The sequence below is a fragment of the Rhinolophus hipposideros genome, assembly GCF_964194185.1.
Source record: "Rhinolophus hipposideros genome assembly, chromosome: 2".
Taxonomy (NCBI): Eukaryota; Metazoa; Chordata; class Mammalia; order Chiroptera; family Rhinolophidae; genus Rhinolophus; species Rhinolophus hipposideros.
In genome coordinates, this window is record NC_138048.1 from 109632991 (window position 1) to 109651145 (window position 18155).

The 18155-nt window shown below is 57.1% G+C and overlaps 1 protein-coding gene across 10 annotated transcripts in view; it reads left to right on the forward strand.

Annotated features, from left to right (window-relative positions):
* SLX9 (SLX9 ribosome biogenesis factor) overlaps positions 1-18155 on the forward strand; it is an 87290-nt gene that overhangs the window by 10796 nt on the left and 58339 nt on the right. For all 10 annotated transcript variants that reach the window (XR_013994820.1, XR_013994821.1, XR_013994822.1 and 7 more), the window contains exon 3: positions 10085-10153. Coding sequence is in view for 1 of the 10 variants with exons in the window: in XM_081071403.1 (XP_080927529.1) it covers positions 10085-10153 (69 nt within the window). In the remaining 9 variants the exon portion in view is untranslated. The remainder of the gene's footprint in view (positions 1-10084; positions 10154-18155) is intronic.

Below are 18155 nucleotides of genomic sequence, written 5' to 3' on the forward strand. Positions count from 1 at the left end.
GGAATACTGTATTTTACCTGCACGTGGTTCCATTGGTTTAATCCTACTGTACATTTTCACCTTTCAAGTTGTAAGCAGCTGTCCTTTTTGGCTTACTGCTTTAGTAGTCAGCCTTTGTTCCCAGGGTTCTCTAGTGAATTGATGTAAATACTTTTCTTAATTATTTTGTTGTTGGAAAATTAAGCAGCACCCAGGCTTTTTGCACCATTTTTCCAGGTTTCCATCCCCAGTTTGTAAACAGCTCTTAGCGTTGTAAGTTGTGGTTGTTTCACAGGCACCACTTACGTCAAGCGTCTTCTGTGGGGTCGTGTTGTTTACGTCCTTGCTGTGGATTTTTGTTACATCACTGGCGAGGTGCATCTGAATCTCCTTGCCATTTCTGTGCTTTGAAACCGCAAGGAGCGAACTGTTCCCCCCACCCTCTGAGGCTCTGGGCTAGCACCCTGCAATTCAGACCCACAAAAAACAGACCAGCAAGAGAAAAGCAGTTTATTAATGCGTGTAGTGCACGTCACGTGGCAGAAACGGGGTGGTGAGAACTTGGCCTCTTGCATCTTAGCAAAGAATAGTACGCTTGGAGGCTTCCAGAGCACACACCCTGGGCAGGTGGGCACGCGGGGACCAGTGGGGGCAGGTGCTGGCGCCAGCCTTCCTGCGCCTCCCGGGGTGGATTCCTGGGAGTTCTCACTTCTCAGGAAGTTGCTTTGGTGACCAGCATGATCCAACATTTGTCTGCATGTCCAGTGAGTCTTGTACTGTTTGTCTGTTTGGGGCAGTTCCGATCGCCTTCCTCAGCCTTGGACGAGCGCTTTACGTGTCATAGAGGTTAGCTCTTTGTACTTTCCTACAAAAGTCCTCTAGGACTTTTTTCAGATTGCTGAGGACGTTATTCCTGCAGAGAGCTGACAAATGCTGTCTTCTGACAGTTTCCCACGCTGGCTCTTCCCGTCCCTGCAGCCGCCCGTTATCCCAGGCCTCTCTCTCCTTCCCGCCTCCCCTGCTGGTTGTGGGGCTGAGTTGCCTCTGGACGTGGGACAGGCTGTGTCGTGGGCCAGGTCGGCATGCTGCCCTGCCTGCTTTTGGCGCGTCCACCCAGGGAGGAGAAGCCATCTGTGCTGCAGCCAGTGTCCCTGAGGGGACAGAGCATTAGTTGGCAGTCATGGGGCTTGTGTCAGAGCCGGGTGCTGTGCTTTGTTGCTACTGGCTTCTGGGTATCCGTTTAACTTCCCAGGACCCTTAATTCCTCGTGTGTCAGGTGAGCGTGCCATGTGCCGGGCAGGTGCCACCTGTGCTGCCTGGGAGGCCTCCTGGGCTCCTTGAGCCGCGCTGGCCAGTGGCACCCCCATGTCAGTGGGGGCTGGCTCACTTTGTTCCCTGTCACTGACGGCCTTGCGGGGGAGGGGGCGGATCCCACTGCAGTCCAGCCCCTCCCGTGGCTGAGCTCAGAGCAGTGAGGCCCCACCTGGGAATGGGAGGGACATCAGGGCCCCCCTCTGGCGCCACTGGATGGGTCCCTGTGGGACATCGTTGTAGCTTCCCATTCTATGACCCACCTGCAAGGGACCCACCTCGGGGTGGCCCGGGCCAGCACCAGCGTCACTGGGCCCCATTGCAGACCTGCTGGCCCGTTGTCTCCGCCCTCCAGGGCCTTATGCTCCCACGTCAGGACCCTGTCCCAGAGCCTGGTGGGCCCCGCCTGGCAGCTACGGGAGCACCAAAGCCCCAGCGCCTCGACTCCGTGCAACGACCCAGGAGCCTGTATGGGCCCTGGGTTCTGAGCTGTGCTCCTCCGAGTCCTCCCGGGTCTCCTGGAGGCCCTGAGGGCGCCCCGAGGTGGCCAGACAGCCCTGAGTTCCCCGAGCAGGTCTGTCTCAGCCTCTCCCCGCCCACGCCTTCCTCTTTTCCAGCCCCTCTTCCTCCGCTCTGCCTCCTGATTGGCCAGTGCCTGGGTTCCACAAGGGGACAATGGGCCTCAGGGTCCCCAGGCGCCAGGCAGGTGCAGGTCATATGGAAAGCGGCATGCGATGACTCTGGCCGCCGCTCAGTGACCCTCTGGGTGTGAAGATGTGAAGGCAGGGCCTGGCCGCCTGTCTGCCTGTCCTCCCCTCTCCTAACCCCTGCTGCCCCGCCCAGCAGTGCTGCACTGGGGGGGTCCTGGCCTGCTCATGGACCCTTGGCCCGAGTGGACACATGTCCGCTGTGTCCCCCATGAGCCCCTCCAGGGTGGGGGGGTGCTCCCCTCCTCCATGCAGATGTGTGCTCACCCCCTGCCCGAGCCCCTAGGTGTGAGTGGGCCGCTGTGAGCCTATGAGTGCTGCGCTGCTGGCTTCTCCCCGGAGTTTGCACGGAGCCTTTGGAGCCCTGGCCGAGGGGCCCAGTCTGCCCCCTTTCCCTCCTGCTCACTCAGGGGCCTTCTGATTCTCGGCAGGGGCTCCAAGCTTCCTGCGAGGTGCAGTGCTGGAGCCCCCACCACACGCCAAGTCCTCTGGCAGCCCCCCACCCCCACCAGCCCAGCTCCCGCTGCAGACGACCGCACCCCTCCACCACCACCGGAGCTCAGCTTTGCCCTGAAGGTCAGGGCCCCTGGGCTCATGTCCTGCTCTCCTTACCCCCCACCCCCACGAAGCAGCTGTGTCCTCTCTTGGGGTGGGGACTTGGGGGCGTGTGGCGGGTTCCCCCTCCCTGCACAGGTCACCACCCGGCCCATTCTAGTTCTAGTCCTTTACTCCTTTATGCTGACAAGTCGCAGAAAACCAGTCTGTTCCCACACACGCACGGGGGCGTGGGGGGGTTAGTACTTGGTCCTGTGGCCTGGGCTGGACATGGCGGGCGCCTAGACTCTGAGCCCAGAGAGCTGGGCAGGGTGAGGCTCACCTAGAGGGGGCGGGCCTGGTTAGGGAGGTGGGAGCAGGGGGCGGAGGGAGGGAGCGCTGTCAGTACGGCTGGGGGTGCAGTCCGCACGGCTTGGAGGCCCCGTCCCCAAAGGGCACATGGAAGCGTGTCTGCCGGCTCTATGATGGGACAGGCTGGGGAAGTGGCGGTGGGGAGTGGACAAGGAGGCGCAGGGAGGGACCTTGCTGGAGGGTTGCTCGGAGCGCATAGGCTGCCCTCACTGTCTCTTTACTGAGCTGAGACCCCCCGGCAGGGAGAGCCCTGGGCCTTGGGCTCTGCAGCCTGGTGGCTCCATCCCCTATCTGAGCGTCCCTCTCTGCCTCCGACTGACCTCCCCACAGCCGACTGACCTCCCCACAGCCGTGGTTTCCTCTGGCGTTGTCCCAAGTAGGTGCAGGTGTGGGCTGCCCAGCAGAGGGCAGGCAAGCTGCACTCCGTTCAGGCCTGTCCGAAGGGAGAGGCCATCCTGTCCCTGGGTCCTGCCCCCAGAGGTTGTCTCAGGGGTCCTGTCCCAGAGGTCCTGCCCCAGGGGTCCTGCCCCAAGGGTCCTGTCCCCAGAGGTTGTCCCAGGGGTCCTGTCCCCAGAGGTCCTGTCCTAGGGGTCCTGCCCCAGGGGTCCTGTCCCCAGAGGTTGTCCCAGGGGTTCTGTCCCCAGAGGTCCTGCCCCAGGGGTCCTGCCCCCAAAGGTCCTGCCCCAGGGGTCCTGCCCCCAGAGATCCTGCCCCAGGGGTCCTTCCCCAGGGGTCCTGCCCCAGAGGTCCTGCTTCCAGAGGAGCTCCGAAGTCAGGGCTCTAGCAGATGGAACCGAGGGCTTTCAGGGTTGCTCACGGTTTTCATAAAGCCCCCCTCAAAGACTGTTGCCCTTTCCTCAGCCTTGAAGTCTGGTAGGAAGCACTGCGCTGGCCCACGTCCCTTACCCCCAGCTGTGAAAGGGAAATCGAAGAAGGGGGTGACGTGCAGAGGGGATTACTGCTCCACAGGGCAGACCACCTGGTGTGGGCCCCCTGAAGACAGCGGAGGGACATCCTGGGGTCTTGAGTGGTGGCATTTACCACGTTTGGGAGCCTGTTTCTTTGCTGTGTGTGTGCTGTCCGCTGTTGGAGGTCACCGGCTGCTGGCTGCGAGCTCCTTGCCGGTCTCCTGGGCCCTGGCTGGCTGTTATGGGGAGTAGGTCCTTGGGGCCCCACTGCCTCCAGGGCCATCCTGGCCAGCGGGGCCTGAAGCCTGGTTTCCTGGCTGCCTGCGGGAGTGCAGGTATGGACTTCTGGCTCTGGGTCTGTAGCAGCCTGTGCCCACACACTGCGTTTCTGGGCCTGCAGTGACCTGGGGGCCACGGGAGGGGCCCCATTGCGGGCTCTTCTCCCTGGTCTGCGTGGAGCTTGGTCTTTAACAAACTGAGGAAGGGAAGGGAAGGGTAACGAGGCAGCCCCTGGAGGAGCCTGCCTGGGCGCTTTCGGGGGAAGGACTGGGGCAGGGTGAGCGCTATGGGGCTGGGGGGGTCGGGAGGTCCCTGCCTCCTCCTTGGTGGAGTGGGGCCTGGTCCTACCCTGTCTGTGTCGACTTGGGGAGGTCAGTGTGGGTGCACCCTGTCCTGTGCGTGAATCCCCCCCCTTCCAGTTTGGGACAGGATGCAGCCGTGTCGTGTCCCACTCTGTGCTTCCCAGCTCTGGCCCCTGGTGCGTGGGCACCTGTGAGGACATATGTGTGCACGCTGGGCTGGGCTGCGTTGAGGGAGGTGCCGGTGGTCGGGCCTGAAGGGCAAGGAGCCGGCCACCCAGCAGCACCCAGAGTGGCCTGAGCTCGCGCTGAGCGTGTCCCTCCTGTTGGAAACCTGGGAAGGTGACAGGACTCGCTCCCATTGTGCTGGGGCAGGACCGTGTGCCCAGACGGGAGCACTGGAGGCCAGGCCCTGCACCCCCAGGGACCACTGTGTCCCCCAGGCCCACCTCTGGAGGAAGACAGCCTTCCCACAACCCTCTCCAGCCGCAGAAGCTGCACCATGGCCGTGTTGGAAGTCAGCCCTGGGCTTTGGACTGTGTGCTTCTAATGTGCTCAGCGCTCTGGGGCCCTGAGCTCATCCTAGGAGAGGTGTCTCATCAGCGAAGGCTGCCTTAGCAGTCAGGCTCGAGGTATGTTTTGGGGACAGGTTGATGTGGGCCATGGGCTCTGTGAGGTGCCAGGTGTCTTCAGGACGTGTCTCTGATTAGTGCAGTGTGTCTCCAGTGCTTTATATCTTTGGGTTTTTAACTGGCCCCCTAATCACACAGGTGCCGTTAAATAATGAAGGAACCCTGGCAAAGAGCAAACGAAGGGACCCTGTTCCTGCAGCTGCCCGCTCCGTGGGTGGCCACCTGTTTGTGGTCCTCCTGTGTTCTGGCTCTGCTCCAGCTGCCTGGTGCTCGCCGACCTCCCCTCTGGGTGTCCCCGAGGGAAGCTGCACCTCCTGTGCCCGTGTCACACCACCAACTCCTTGTTAGTAAGCTGGAGCGTGGCCCGCGTGCCCGTGAAAAGTCAGGGCAGGGCCTGGGTGCGGCACGCGTCCTGGCACATGGGGCATGCCCTGGCCTCTCTTCCCCACACACGGTTTTGGCCACGCTCAGCACACAGTGGCCTCATTCCTTTTCAAGGTGTCCCGGTTTGTGGGAGGACGAGACCAGCACTTCGGGGAATGGCTGTGTCCACACAGCTTTGTGGACCTGAGGAAGTGTGTCTTTAGGTGAAAACCGAGCAGTGGAATTGCTGAGTCAAACAAGCGCACATTGAACATGCCGGTGGGCGGGTCAGTTTGCCTTCTTGGATGCTGCCCGTGGGAGCTCCTGCCCACTCAGCCTGCACGAGTCTGCCTCGGCTGTGCCTGTGGCGCACAGAGCGGCCCGTGCTGGGAGGCTGGACAGCAGGCTCTGCTGTGGAAAGCGTCCTCTTCCTTAGAACCAGCGTCCGGTAGCCTGTTTCTCCATCCGCTGTCCACTTGTGCCCTTTTCCTCGTTTTCTCCTAGGCTTTTCTTACTGCTTTGGAAAAGCTGTTTATATAGGAAGGACCTCTTTTGTTATCTGCGCGTTTGCCCCCCTTCGGTAGTGCCTTTTCAGTTTGTGTTATTTTTTTCCCCTGCAAGGATTTTCAATTTGTACGTAGTCATATCTGTTTTCTTTGTTTTGTAACTTTTCTGTGCTTTTTGTAGTACTTTTGTGGCTTTATTTTGTATTGACGTATTTCATGTGTTGGGACCTTATTATGATATAAGAGGGAGGTGAACAAGTCCTGCTTTGTTTCTCCCCAGATGTGTGTTTTAGGTTGCATTTACTAAGAAGCTGTGAAGAGACCGTGAGTATCGCGTGATGCCTTGTGAGCAACGTTGCATTTTGTGGCTCAGGTCACAGCAGCCTGCATCTGCAGCTGTTCCGTAGCCTGCAGTTTCCTCCTGCTGCCTGTGCCCAGGTCCTTTCGCACAGCTTCTTGACGTCGTTTACAGAAAAGCCGATTGCTTGTTGGTTTTCCTTACAGTTCCACTAGGACGTAGTCACGTGGTCTCCCATTAATCATAGCCCCCCGAAATGCAACGCCTGCAAAACCATTTCCTGTCCTCCGACTGTCCTGCACTGGCAACAGTCATGGTGACTTGATGAGGACTGGGAGAGGGACTAGGCCGCCTGGCAGGGGTGGCACTGGGGCAGGCAGGCGGGTTTGCTTGTTTGGACTTGGTCTTCATTCTGTTTTTTGGAGCTCCTTCATAAGAACGGAGAGCAGGGTTACGGACCTCACCGACACGCTGGGCCTGGTTGCACTCCCATTTTATGGGTGAGAAGACTGAGGCTCAGCTGGGTCAGGTAGCTGCCCAGGCAGTGTCTGTATATAGTCAGAGCTTCAGAGCCCATCACTTTGCTACACACAGTGGCATCTCGCCTTTGGCTTTTCCTGACAAAGCAACCTGTGCCTGAGTCTGTCCCAGTCCATGCCTCTGGGTGCTAGGTACCATTTTGATCCACGCCTGAGGTTACTGCAGGCGCCTTTGGCTGGGCCCGAGGGTGGGGGCTGTTGCCAAGGCCTGGAAGCTGACAAGGTGGGTGTCCTAGCCGTTTGTGAGGCGGGTTCCTGCAGGGCGTGTGGACCAGTGCTCACTGCCCGAGGCCTGTGCTGGCACGGCCTGTGCTTAGGGCTCAGCCACCTATCCCCTCCCTCTGTCTCATTCCACACTGTGGCTTCTGGAACCTTCCAGACGCCCTGGCGCCCCTGGCAGGGATGCTGAGGTGAGCGGGGCTCCTGGCCACCTGTGCCTGGTCGGGGACAGTGCCTGCTTGCCCCCCGGGGCCCGGGACTTCCCCAAGTTCAGCCCTGCAGCCCAGCCACCTGCGGTCCCGTACTCCTGGAGGGCTGGAACCTTCCTCACCATCTGCTGTGTCGCGGCACGGCGTGTTTGGGCCCTGTCCCCGTGCCGTGGAGATGGGTGCTGGGCAGCGGTCACTGCACAGGCGTCTGCCTGTGTGCTCAGGTACAGGGTGTCACGATTTGGGCCACCGCCACTGCTTAGAAACGTTTTGTTTTGAAATTAACTCAGAATTATAGACAGTTGCAGGATAGTGTAAGAGAGCTGCCCACGCACGTCTTGTTATCATGCTTCCCTCTGAAGCCACCGTCTGCCTTCTCCTGGGGGACGTGTGGGTCAGCCCTGTCCTGTCGCTGGCCCCCACCGCTCGGTCTCACACCCCAGACAGATGTCCCTCACTCCCTATGGGCACCATTCATGGTCAGACACTGTGTGGGGCCACGGGGACACGTCACGCCCCACCCCCAGGCCTCTGACACCCACACAGGCTGCCCAGATGCCCTCCTGCCTCCTGCCCTGCACCCGGCCGCCCCTCCCCCGTGCCTCATACGGATGCTGTGCCCGGCTGTGGGGGGGGTCTGTCACTCAGAGCAGCTGGAAGAGCAGCCGATCCCCACTGCCTGCGCTGAGCCCTGGGCCCTGTTCACGCCCTCACTCCCCCCGGCCCCCCGCCATCCTCAGCAGCGACTGAGGAACGAGTCGCTGCTTCCTAGTGGTGGGGGCTGGGAGTCGGGGGTGAGGAGGCCAGTAGGTCAGCTGCAGGGTGTCTGACCAGGAGGCTCAGCACAATGACCTGCCTTGGACAAGGGGTGACATTCCCTGCCGTCACGGGCTGCAGGGTTTACACGAGTTCCTGGCGCACAGCATCACCACATGCGTGATAGGACTTGCTTCTCAGATGCCCTGGCTGTGCTGCGGCACCAGGAGAAGGTGCGGGAACTAACGAAGAGTGAGGCGTGGGCACGTGTGTAGTGACTGGGCTGGAGTCACCTTACCTCTGGGGACCGCTAAGGCCAGGAGGTGGGGCCGCCTGGAGGCAGACACGCTGCCAGCCGCCTCCAGTGTCTGTCTCCCCCCCGCGTCTTCCCGCCTGTATGCCTGCCCGCGTGCCACAGCCCTGACGTGGGCACACAGCAGTCGGACCACGTGGTCTTCGTGCTCCCAGGCCTGGCAGCACCCGCCCCCACCCCAGGCCCGGGCCGCATGCACGCTGGCCGCGGGCAGCTTCCCCACTGGCTGCTCCAGCCTGTGCCCGGGAGCCCAATGCCGCCTGCTGCACCAGCTGGCACTGCCCGAGCCTCCTCAGGCCACACCACGGCTTCTGCCGACATAGGGTGGCTCTTGGTCTGGCTGGGAGTCAGGTCTGGCAGCGTTGGGCGGTGGCTCGTGCCCAGGGTGCGGCACCCCGCGGCCTCTCGGCCCTCCCACCCCGAGTGTGCCACCTGGGGACCAGGGTCCTGTGCCTCGCCCCGCCTCTGCCTGCCGCAGAGGCCCCTGGCTGTGGGCCCAACTTGTCGTACTCTGTTCCAGGCCTGGTCCACAGCAGTTCTCCTCAACTCGGCCTCTCTGAGCCTCGCTTTTCTCATCTGCAAAGTGGGACTCGTCATGGGCTCACAGAAAGGTGCCCCATGAGGACTGCATTTCCTCATGGGGACTGGGCAGACGAGGGTCACATGTGGCATGGTTACAGGGAAGGGGACCTGGGCCTGGCTGATGGCGGGAAGCGCAGTGCTCCGTGTCACTCGGGAGAAGGCGGGTGTGTTGGCTCGAGCAGCCAGAACAAGTACCACAGACCAGGGGCTCAAATAGCAGACGTTCATTCTCTCCGATTCCTGGAGGCCGGAGGCCGAGATCCACATGTCCCAGGGCTGTGCCTGCTGAGGCCGCTCCTGGGCGTGCAGACGGCGTCAGCTCTGTGTCCTCACGTGCTCGTCCCTGTGTTTCTGTGTCCTGATTGCTTCCTCTTACGAGGACACCTGTCATGTTGGATCAGGGCCCACCCCAGAGACCTCATTTGATCTCAATGACCTCATGAAAGACCCTCCCCTAAAACTGTCACATTCTGAGGTGCTGCAATTAGGGCTTGAACGACAAACTTGGGGGACAGACTTGAGCCCACCTTAGTGGACAGGTGAGGACAGGCTCATGAGGAGGGAGGCCACAGACCTGGGCTGGTGACGTCACCAGGATGTCAGACTGGCCAGTGCTGGGCAGACAGGACAGGAGCCGAGTGGGTGCAGGGCGGGCAGTGGGAGGGTCCACTGGGTGGCCTGTGCTTCGATGACAGGTGTTCTGGGGACAAAGGAGAAGGTATGTGTTGTGCTCCACGCCCTCACGCTGGCAGGTGAGGCTGGGGACACGTCCCCACTTGGGCAGGCGAGGGTAAACAGGGCTCCGGAACAAGGCACGCATAGAGGGTGGGTTTTCTTATTAGCTGATAGATCGATGACAGGCGTGGGACCCGTTTGCTCAGATTGCGCTCACCTGAGTGAGTCCCCTAGCTTCGGGCAGCGCCTCAGAGACATCCCAAGCAGTCGGGGACCGTGAGGCCAGGTCCTGGGCTCAACAGAAGGGGACCCTTGGTGCCGTGGGGCCCCCGCCCAGTTCTCTTGTCCTCGTGAGTTGTGTGGCAGTCCCTTGGCTGTGCTCCTGAAGGTCATCCTGGGGTCATGGTGGGGAGGGAGCGTGGGTGAGAGCCAGGCTTGCCTCAGAGGGCAGCTGTGCTTGGGGCGCCCTCCTGACCTGTGACATGCACCACGGTGTCCCCAGCTCTGTTCCTGGCTCCATGGGTGGGGAGCTTCGGGTGTTGTCTGTGGGGAAGAGGACGCTTCAGTCACCCACGTGTGCTGTGTCCTGTGCTCTGTCCTCAGGTGCTGAGACAAAGGCTGTTTTGCCCAAGAAGGAGAAACGGAAGCTGAGACGCGAGAGGTGGCTGCAGAGTGAGTGCCTCCTTGTGTCCTAGGCGGCACAGGCTCCCTTCCGGGGCCCCCGCGGCCAACCCGCACCTTGGTGGGGCCACAGCAGTGGCTGGTGGGTGGTCTGGGGCCATGGGTGGCCTGACCGCATGCCGGGGATGGCCTGCGATGGGCCAGCAGATGGCCCGCAGGGGGTGGTCCTGTCACCCGGTAGGAGCTTCTGCAAAGCCTTGACTGACTCCTCCCTAGGAAATGGTCCCCAGAAGTCGCTGCCCTCAGCTCCTTGTGTGTAAGACGATTGTTTTTGGCCCCACGATGCATTTGTAGTTACAAGTGCTACGTGCTGGTTGCGAGCACTTAAGGACACGGAGCTATGTGAAGGGTGGGTGTCCCACGTGGGTCTGGGCGACAGTGCCGTGTGTGCGAGGATGTGGGACCTGTGGGGTCACTGGCCTTCTCCCTGCACCTCTGGGAGGGTGGGTTTGCTCATGCGCTGCCAGCCACGCGCCTCGCAGCAGGCCCGGGGCCACTCCCACTGGTTTTCTTTTGGAAAACAGTTAACTATTTTTCATGACGCTGAATATTTGCTGATGTTTTTCTAAAGATTTTCTTGTGAAGATTATTTTGTGGTTTTTTTTCTTACTCTCATGTTTTTAGTGTGACCCTGCTGACTTTAAATTAACTTGGAATGCAGTCGGCCTCGGTGTTCGTGGGTTCCGCATCCGAGGTCAGCAACCTTGACGGAACATACAGTCACGCACCACTTAAGGACGGTGTCCTGAGGGAAGGCACCTTGGGCAGGACAGGCTGTGCCACCCTGGGCCGCAGGGCACCAAGTCCGGTCAGGCACGGAGATGGCAACCCGAGATGATGAGGCTACGGCCACATGACTCGGCCCCTGTGTAACAGACTTTAGGTAGAAAGAGGACAGCCTAAAAATGACTGTGTAGGCCAGTGACATGTCGTCTGTGATCTCACAGTGTGTATGTGCCAGGCTGTCACACGACTGGCAGCGCGGTAGGTTTATTTAGCACTACGACGTCACCAGGTGATGGGACTCTTCCTGCTCCATTGTCATCTTAGGGGACCACCGTGGTGTGTTCGGTCCACCGTTGACCAAGTCTATCGTTATGCCCTAAACAACCCAGTGCAACGACTGCTGACACAGCATTTATCGCGTATCAGGTGTCATCAGTACCCTAGAGGTGACTTCAAGTACCCGGGAAGGTGTGTGTGGGTTACCTGCAAGCAGTGTCCCGTTTAATAGAAGACCATGAGTGTCTGTGGACATCGGTCCCCTCGGTGGGCCCTGGAGCCCACGCCCCGTGGATACCGAGGGACAACTGTCCTTTCTTATTTGTGTTTTCACACGGTTAAAGTATGATGTGCGTTATTTGTGCGTTATTTTTTCCTTAAAGGCTTTAAAGAAAGTACACTTTTTTGGGGTGGGGGGGAAGGGGAACAGGACTGTATTGGAGAACAGTGTGTACTTCCAGGTCTTTTTCAAGGTCAAGTTGTCCTTTCAGTCTTAGTTGTGGAGGGCGCAGCTCAGTTCCAGGTCCACTTGCCGTTGCTAGTTGCAGGGGGCACAGCCCACAATCCCTTGCGGGAGTCGAACCAGCAACCTTATGGTTGAGAGGACGCACTCCAACCAACTGAGCCATCCGGGAGCTCAGTGGCAGCTCAGCCCAAGGTGCCATGTTCACTCTTAGTTGCAGGGGGCGCAGCCCACCATCCCTTGTGGGACTCGAGGAGTTGAACCGGCAACTTTGTGGTTGAGAGCCCACTGGCCCATGTGGGAATCGAACCGGCAGCCTTCGGAGTTAGGAGCACGGAGCTCCAACCGCCTGAGCCACCGGGCCGGCCAAAAGTACACATTTTTAATTTTGTGCATTTCTTCTACGATTATTTATTTTTCCATCACACTTTGGATATTTCTTCAGGAACTGATCCATTCCTCATTTTCTTTGTCATGGTCAGTGCCGTGGAGTTGTGCAGATAGTCTTTGCAGAGGGGGTTACAGTTCTTTGGTGACGTTTAAGTTTTCTTCCATGGCGGTTGGTCTTTGTTTTACTATTGGAGTCAGTCGTGGCCACTCATATTTTCCCATGAAGTCGTCTAATTAAATCTCAACGTTTTTAGGAAAGGGTTGTTGGTTCCCCTTATTAAGTATCCTGTTCATCATCTTTACTGGTATTTACCTTCTTTAATGTTTGATTAGTTTTTGTCTCTTCCATTCCAAGACTTAATTCTTATATTTACTTGTCAATCCTGTTGTTTTCTTTTCTAAAATTATTAGTTTCTGTTATTTTAGTACCCTGTTCTTGCTCTCCTTAGGATTGTTTGAATTGCTTAGCCATTTATTTTTATGTTTTGTTTAGGAGTGAAGGGCTGTAAATCACCCTCTGAATGTATCTTTAGCTACCATTTCCCAAGTTGATTTTACTTAATATTTTATTATGAAAAATGTTGTACGGGGAAGTAGGGATTTTATAGTGGACACCGTTTCCCCCGCCTAGATTTGACAATGGACACTTCTTTGTCACATACTGTTCACGTGTCCATCCCATCTTTCTGTCCACCCACCGACCCACATGTTGTCTTCAGATAAGTTGCAGACATCAGTACACTTTCTCACAAAGACTTCTGCTAGAGTTCAGTATTTGCTAATGATTCTTTTTATTTTTATTTTGAGGTAAAATTTACATGCAACGAAATGCAAATCTTAAGCGTGACAAATGCATACACCCGTGCAACCAAAATCCCTTTTAGGATACAGAACCTCACTGTCCCCACCTGCCCCAGAGAGAGCCATTGTGTGGTCTTCGTGGGTCCCCGTGAAGCACCACGGGGTCACTGCTCTGGACGGCGTGGGAATGCAGTCACGTAGAATGGGCTCTCCTGGTTTTCGAAATCTGTTGTGCTGCCTGAGGCTGGGGCCGTGCCTTTCTGTTGCTGAGAAGCGCTTCTTTATATGGACATAGCGTGTGGTGCCCACTTTCCTGCTGGCGGACACCTGGCCTTTTCTCTTAGCCACTCTGACTAAGGCTGCTGTGAACATTCTTTACAAGTCTTTTTGTGGACGTATGTTTTCATTTCTCTTGGGTAAATACTTGGGAATGGAACGCTGGGTCATAGGGTACTCGTATGTTTAGTTTTACAAGCAGCTACCAGACGTTTCTGTAACGTGATTATACATTTGCACTCCACACCGACGTTGGAGCTCTGACCACAGCCTGGCTTGGGGTGGGGGTGGCTCTGTTGGGGCTGATGCTCATGGCCACAGCCCACCGTCTTCACGTGCTGCTGATGCCCGCTCGTGTGTCCTCTGACTGCGCTGTGCGGAGAGGCCCTTTCCCTTCTCGTTACTGAGCTCCAAGAGGTCTCGTCCTGCGCACCAGGCCTGGGGCAGGTGTGTGTTGCTGATCATTTTATTCCAGGTGGTGACTTGCTTATGCATTTTCTTAACGATTTTTTTTTTTTTTGATGACTGGAAGGTAAATTTTGAGTTTTCTTAACGTGTGTGTGTGTGTGTGTGTCTCTCTCTCTCTCTCTCTCTCTCTCTCTCCCTCTCACAGAAATTTTTGGCCATCCCAAGTTATGAAGATGCCATTATGGTCTTCCAAAAACTATAGTGTTGGCTTCGAGTTTCTGATCCCTGTTGAATTGCTGTTTGTCTGTGGTGTGAGGTACTGGTTAAGTTCTCTTGGGTTTTTCTTTTTTTTCAGTGTGGATAGTCAGTTGTTCCAGCCCTGTTGCGAAGACTTGTTTCCTCATTCGCTTGCTTTGGTGTCTTTGTGCCAAGTCACATGGCCTCCTCCTGCTTGTTGAACCTCAGCAAGTACCAGGCAGTCTGCATGGCGGTCACTTCAGAATAAGTCGTGACTCAGATAATGGAAGTCCTATGTCTTAGTTCTTCTGTGTTAAGATTGCTACTGGGAGTCCAGCTCCTTGGCACTTCCGTGTACATTTTACCACCGGCCTGCCAATTTCTTAAAAGCCGCCACCACCACCACCACCACCACCAAAAATCTAGTTGGGATTATGGTTGGGATTTCTATACGGTTAATTTTGGGAGAGCTGCCATTTTAACAATGTTGACTCTTTAAGTCCATGGACTTGGTATATCTGTCCAGTTATTTAGATTTTCTTTAGTTTCTGTCATCTGCTGTGTAGGTAGAGTCAGACATGGGTTTTTTGATAAGCTCATTACTGTTTTTCAGTTTTTAAGCTGTTACAAGTGGAATCCTCAAGAGCTTCATTTTCCAGTTTTCTGTTAGAACATAAAAGTATATTTTTAAATATTAGTTTTGTATCTCTGACCTTGCTAAAATCGTGTATTAGTTCTGGCAGTTATTCTGTAGCTCCCTTAGAATTTTTTACATAAATTCTCAAACCATTTAAAATAGAGCCAGTTTTACATCTTCCACCCAAACTTACGTTTTCAAGTCTTCTTGTTGCAGTGGCTCCAATCTTGGGTGCAGTGTTGAGAGAAGACGTGAGAATTGCTCCTGGTCTTGGGGAGCGGGGTGGGGGTCATGCTAGTGTCCTATGAGCTGCTTTGTTCAGGAGGGGACCCCAGGCCACAGTGGTGCATAAAATAAGGGGCCCTCATGCATGCAGAGGCCCGCCTTACAGTGGACTTGCCTGCAGTTTTCTGTAGGTTAGCAGACACGGGCTGGGAAGTAAGGGGGAATGACAGGGAAGCTTCTCTGGTTGTCTGTCCTCTGAATCATTATGGGACATGGGAGGGCTTTCAGGGAGCTGGCACCAGCCCTCCTGGGTATCATATAGAAAGGCAGGTTTCAGCCCATAAACGTTTCCCGCCTGTAGCATAGCCCGGGGTTGGTTTTGGCGGCCTGATTTGCATATGAAATACTCTCTGGTTGCACCTCAAGCTAGATTTAAATTAAACCACTTAGGGTGAATGAGCCCCCCCACCAGGCGGCTGGAGGTGCCCCCCTAACTGTCATTGCTTCAGACTTGCTGCTCTAGGCCTGAGTTGATAGAAGGGACTTTTCCCTGTTTGCTCACTAGAGGGCTGGCCGTGAAAACCTGCTCCTTGTGGGACAGACGGCAGCCTGTGGGTCAGTCTAGGGCCGGCACCCTCAAATGGGTTTCCTGCAGAGAAGTTAATGATGGGACTATGCCCAGATGAGGTCCAGAGGCGTGGAGAGGGCAAGTGGAGGTGCTCAGGAAACCGGGACCAGCCTGGCCTGCAGGAGTCACCCTCCCAGAAGAGGGTTTAGCAGGGTCTGGGCCTCAGAGGACAGCCAGGAGGCAGGGACCCGGGCAGTCAATGCCTGAGCTCTCCCTCCTGCCTCCCTGCACTGCTGTCTCCGGCTAGAGGGGGAGGGCGCAGGCTGTGTGGGGCATAGGGCAGAGGAATGGAGGAGCGGGGGCCAGCGGAGAGGGCACTGAGAACGCCCCTGGGCCAAGCCGATAGGCACGGAAGTGACACCCCTGAAATGCATGGTTCTCACCATTGTCGGCATTCCATCCACCGGGCTGGGATCCAACTCTGAGGGCAGAGTAATGTTTTAATTACAAATAAAATAAGTTATCACACAGACACTCACTAGCAGACTCCCATTTGGCTTTCTGTTCAGGAGGGAACACTGGCTGGTGGTGTGACATGAGACTAGCAGACCTCGCTCCTCACTTGTGTGTGTGTGCTGAGGTGGGCTTGATGATGCATGGTGTGTGTGGACTTTTCCCGTGGCTTCCACACGCCCTTCCCCACGCGGCCTCCCCCGCTGCCAGCCTTCACTCTGCTCCCTCCCATTCACTTGTGTCCCCAGCACCCAGAGCGGGAGGCAGGTCCATGAGGCCCTGCCAGACAGACTGCCCACCTCAGTGGCCCCAGCACCTCCCGTCTGGCTGCCCTCACCCAGGTGTCCGCCAGTGTCCGGCACTCGCCCCCGGGGTCCCCAGACTGCTCACACTTGGTATCTGCTGGTCTGACAGGTGACAAATGGCATCCAGCGTTGTCATTTTCCTTGATTTGCAGTGGAATTGAGCTGCTCTTCCTGTGTTTGTTTGTTCTTTGATTCCTCTTTATGTTTGACTTGTCATGTTTAATTCTGGGGTGATTAATTTTTAGGAATTGTAGAGGGAGGGACCCACCCTCCTCCCAAGAGGGCCTGTCAGCAGTCGGTTAAGGTGCCTCGTCCAGGCCTTGCCTCCTGTGAGGTCCCCCCGCTTGTGGGTCTGTTTGCATTTCTGTCCTTTCACAATTTGCTTTTAATATCCAGTAGGCCAACTCTCTTGTTGCATATTTTTTCCAAAAATGTGTCGGTTATTCTTACGCATTTGATCTTAAAAATAAGATTTGGAACAACTCTGCAGGTTTGGTGAAAGTCCTGTTGAGGTTTGACTGAGGCTGTAGGGTGGGTAGGTGGAGCTGGCTCCCGGGGGCTGTCTTGACAGCTGGTGTGTCCCTAGGCGGAGGCTTGCTCTTCCACCACCCTGGGCGCTGAGCCGCCGGCTGTGACAGCTTAGGCTGCAGTCGTCCTTTTCCCATTTTGCCTCATAACGGAGTGTGGTGGCGTTTCAGCACACATGTGACATTCTGCAGGCTCCTGGTCAGATCGGGGACGTTCTGCTGTTTGCTTTTATCGTGAGTGGACAGTAAGTTCAGTCGGGTTCTTCCTGGCACTTCCCGTGACTGTGCCTTGCCCTCTGAGTGGCCACTGCAGCAGGCCACCTGGCAGACGTTCCCCGCGTGAACCGTCCTTGCATGCCTCAGACACCCCCTGTTGGACACCACGCGTTAATTTAAAATGCTCTGACTTGGATTTGTTTAGAGTTTGCTGGTCATCCTGGGAGCCACGGGACTCTGCTTTGCTGTCCTTTGTCCCATGTGGCGGTGGCACTGGGTCTGCCAGCCTAACCTGTGAGGGAATGGCGGCTTTGGAGCTCACCCCTCCCAGTTCTTCCCTATCCCAGGGCCCCAGCCCAGGCCCCCAGCCTGAAGCTGCCAGCCCAAGCCCCCCAGCCCAGGCCCCTGGTCCTGCTTACCCAGAGTGCTTGAACTCTGGAAAGAGGCGCTTGGTGTGATGAGGTGCTGAGCAAACTGTTTACCCCCATTCTGGCAGGATGGGAAGTCCCGATTTGTCATCTTTCAAATGCTGATAACCCCCTGAGGGATGGCGTGGGGCTCGGGAAGAAGGGCAGTCTGTGCCCCAGACTCAGCTCTTTGGGCCAGGTGAACAACCTTGCTACACAGGGCCTCCGGGCCACTCCTAACAGGACCGTGGTAGGGACCAGGTGTGTGTCCTGCCTTGGGCCCAGTCAGGGTGGGCCTTTCCAAGCTTGCTCTGGGCCGCGCTGCCCCGACTACAGGCTGGGTGAGGAAAGGAGCTGGCCCCCGCTGGCTTCTGGGAAGCCTGCCAGGCGCTTCTCCCTGGTAGATGATGAATATGGTCAGTTTCTGGAAATTCTCCTCTTCTGACAGTGCTTTTCAGGGTTCCCACATGCTTTCACCTTTCACACACTTCCTAGGGCCCGACGCACGCTCTCTGCGTTAATCGGGGGCTTTCCTGAGTCTGTCCTCGTGTGGGGCTTCCCATCCACGCCCCCGGTTCTTCTCAGCCCCATTCTGTTCCTGGTGGCCACCATGGCCCTTCTGGATGCTGTACTGTCATCACCTCCTACCCCTGCCCTGCGGGCTGACAGGCGTCCACGACCTCTGAAGGGCCAGGCTGCAGTCACCACCTCACACAAGGGGACAGCCATCCCCGCGTGGGCATTGTCGCTCTGGAGGGGCCCGCTGGGAGTCCACCCGGCCGTTTGTCAGGAAGGCAGCTTTAGTTCCCTGTTTAGGTGTGATTCAGTCTGCACCCCGTTATTTATAGCCCAACAGACCGTGCAGGGTTTGAGGGTGAGATGGTCTTCTCTCCCCACATCTCACTGTCCTCATTGCGGAGCGTTTTTAGTACCGAGCCTCTTTATATAGAGGAAACATGACGCAGAGCAGGTTAAGCGTGAGCACTGCTCAGTCGGTGCTGCAGCCTCCGGCCGCCTG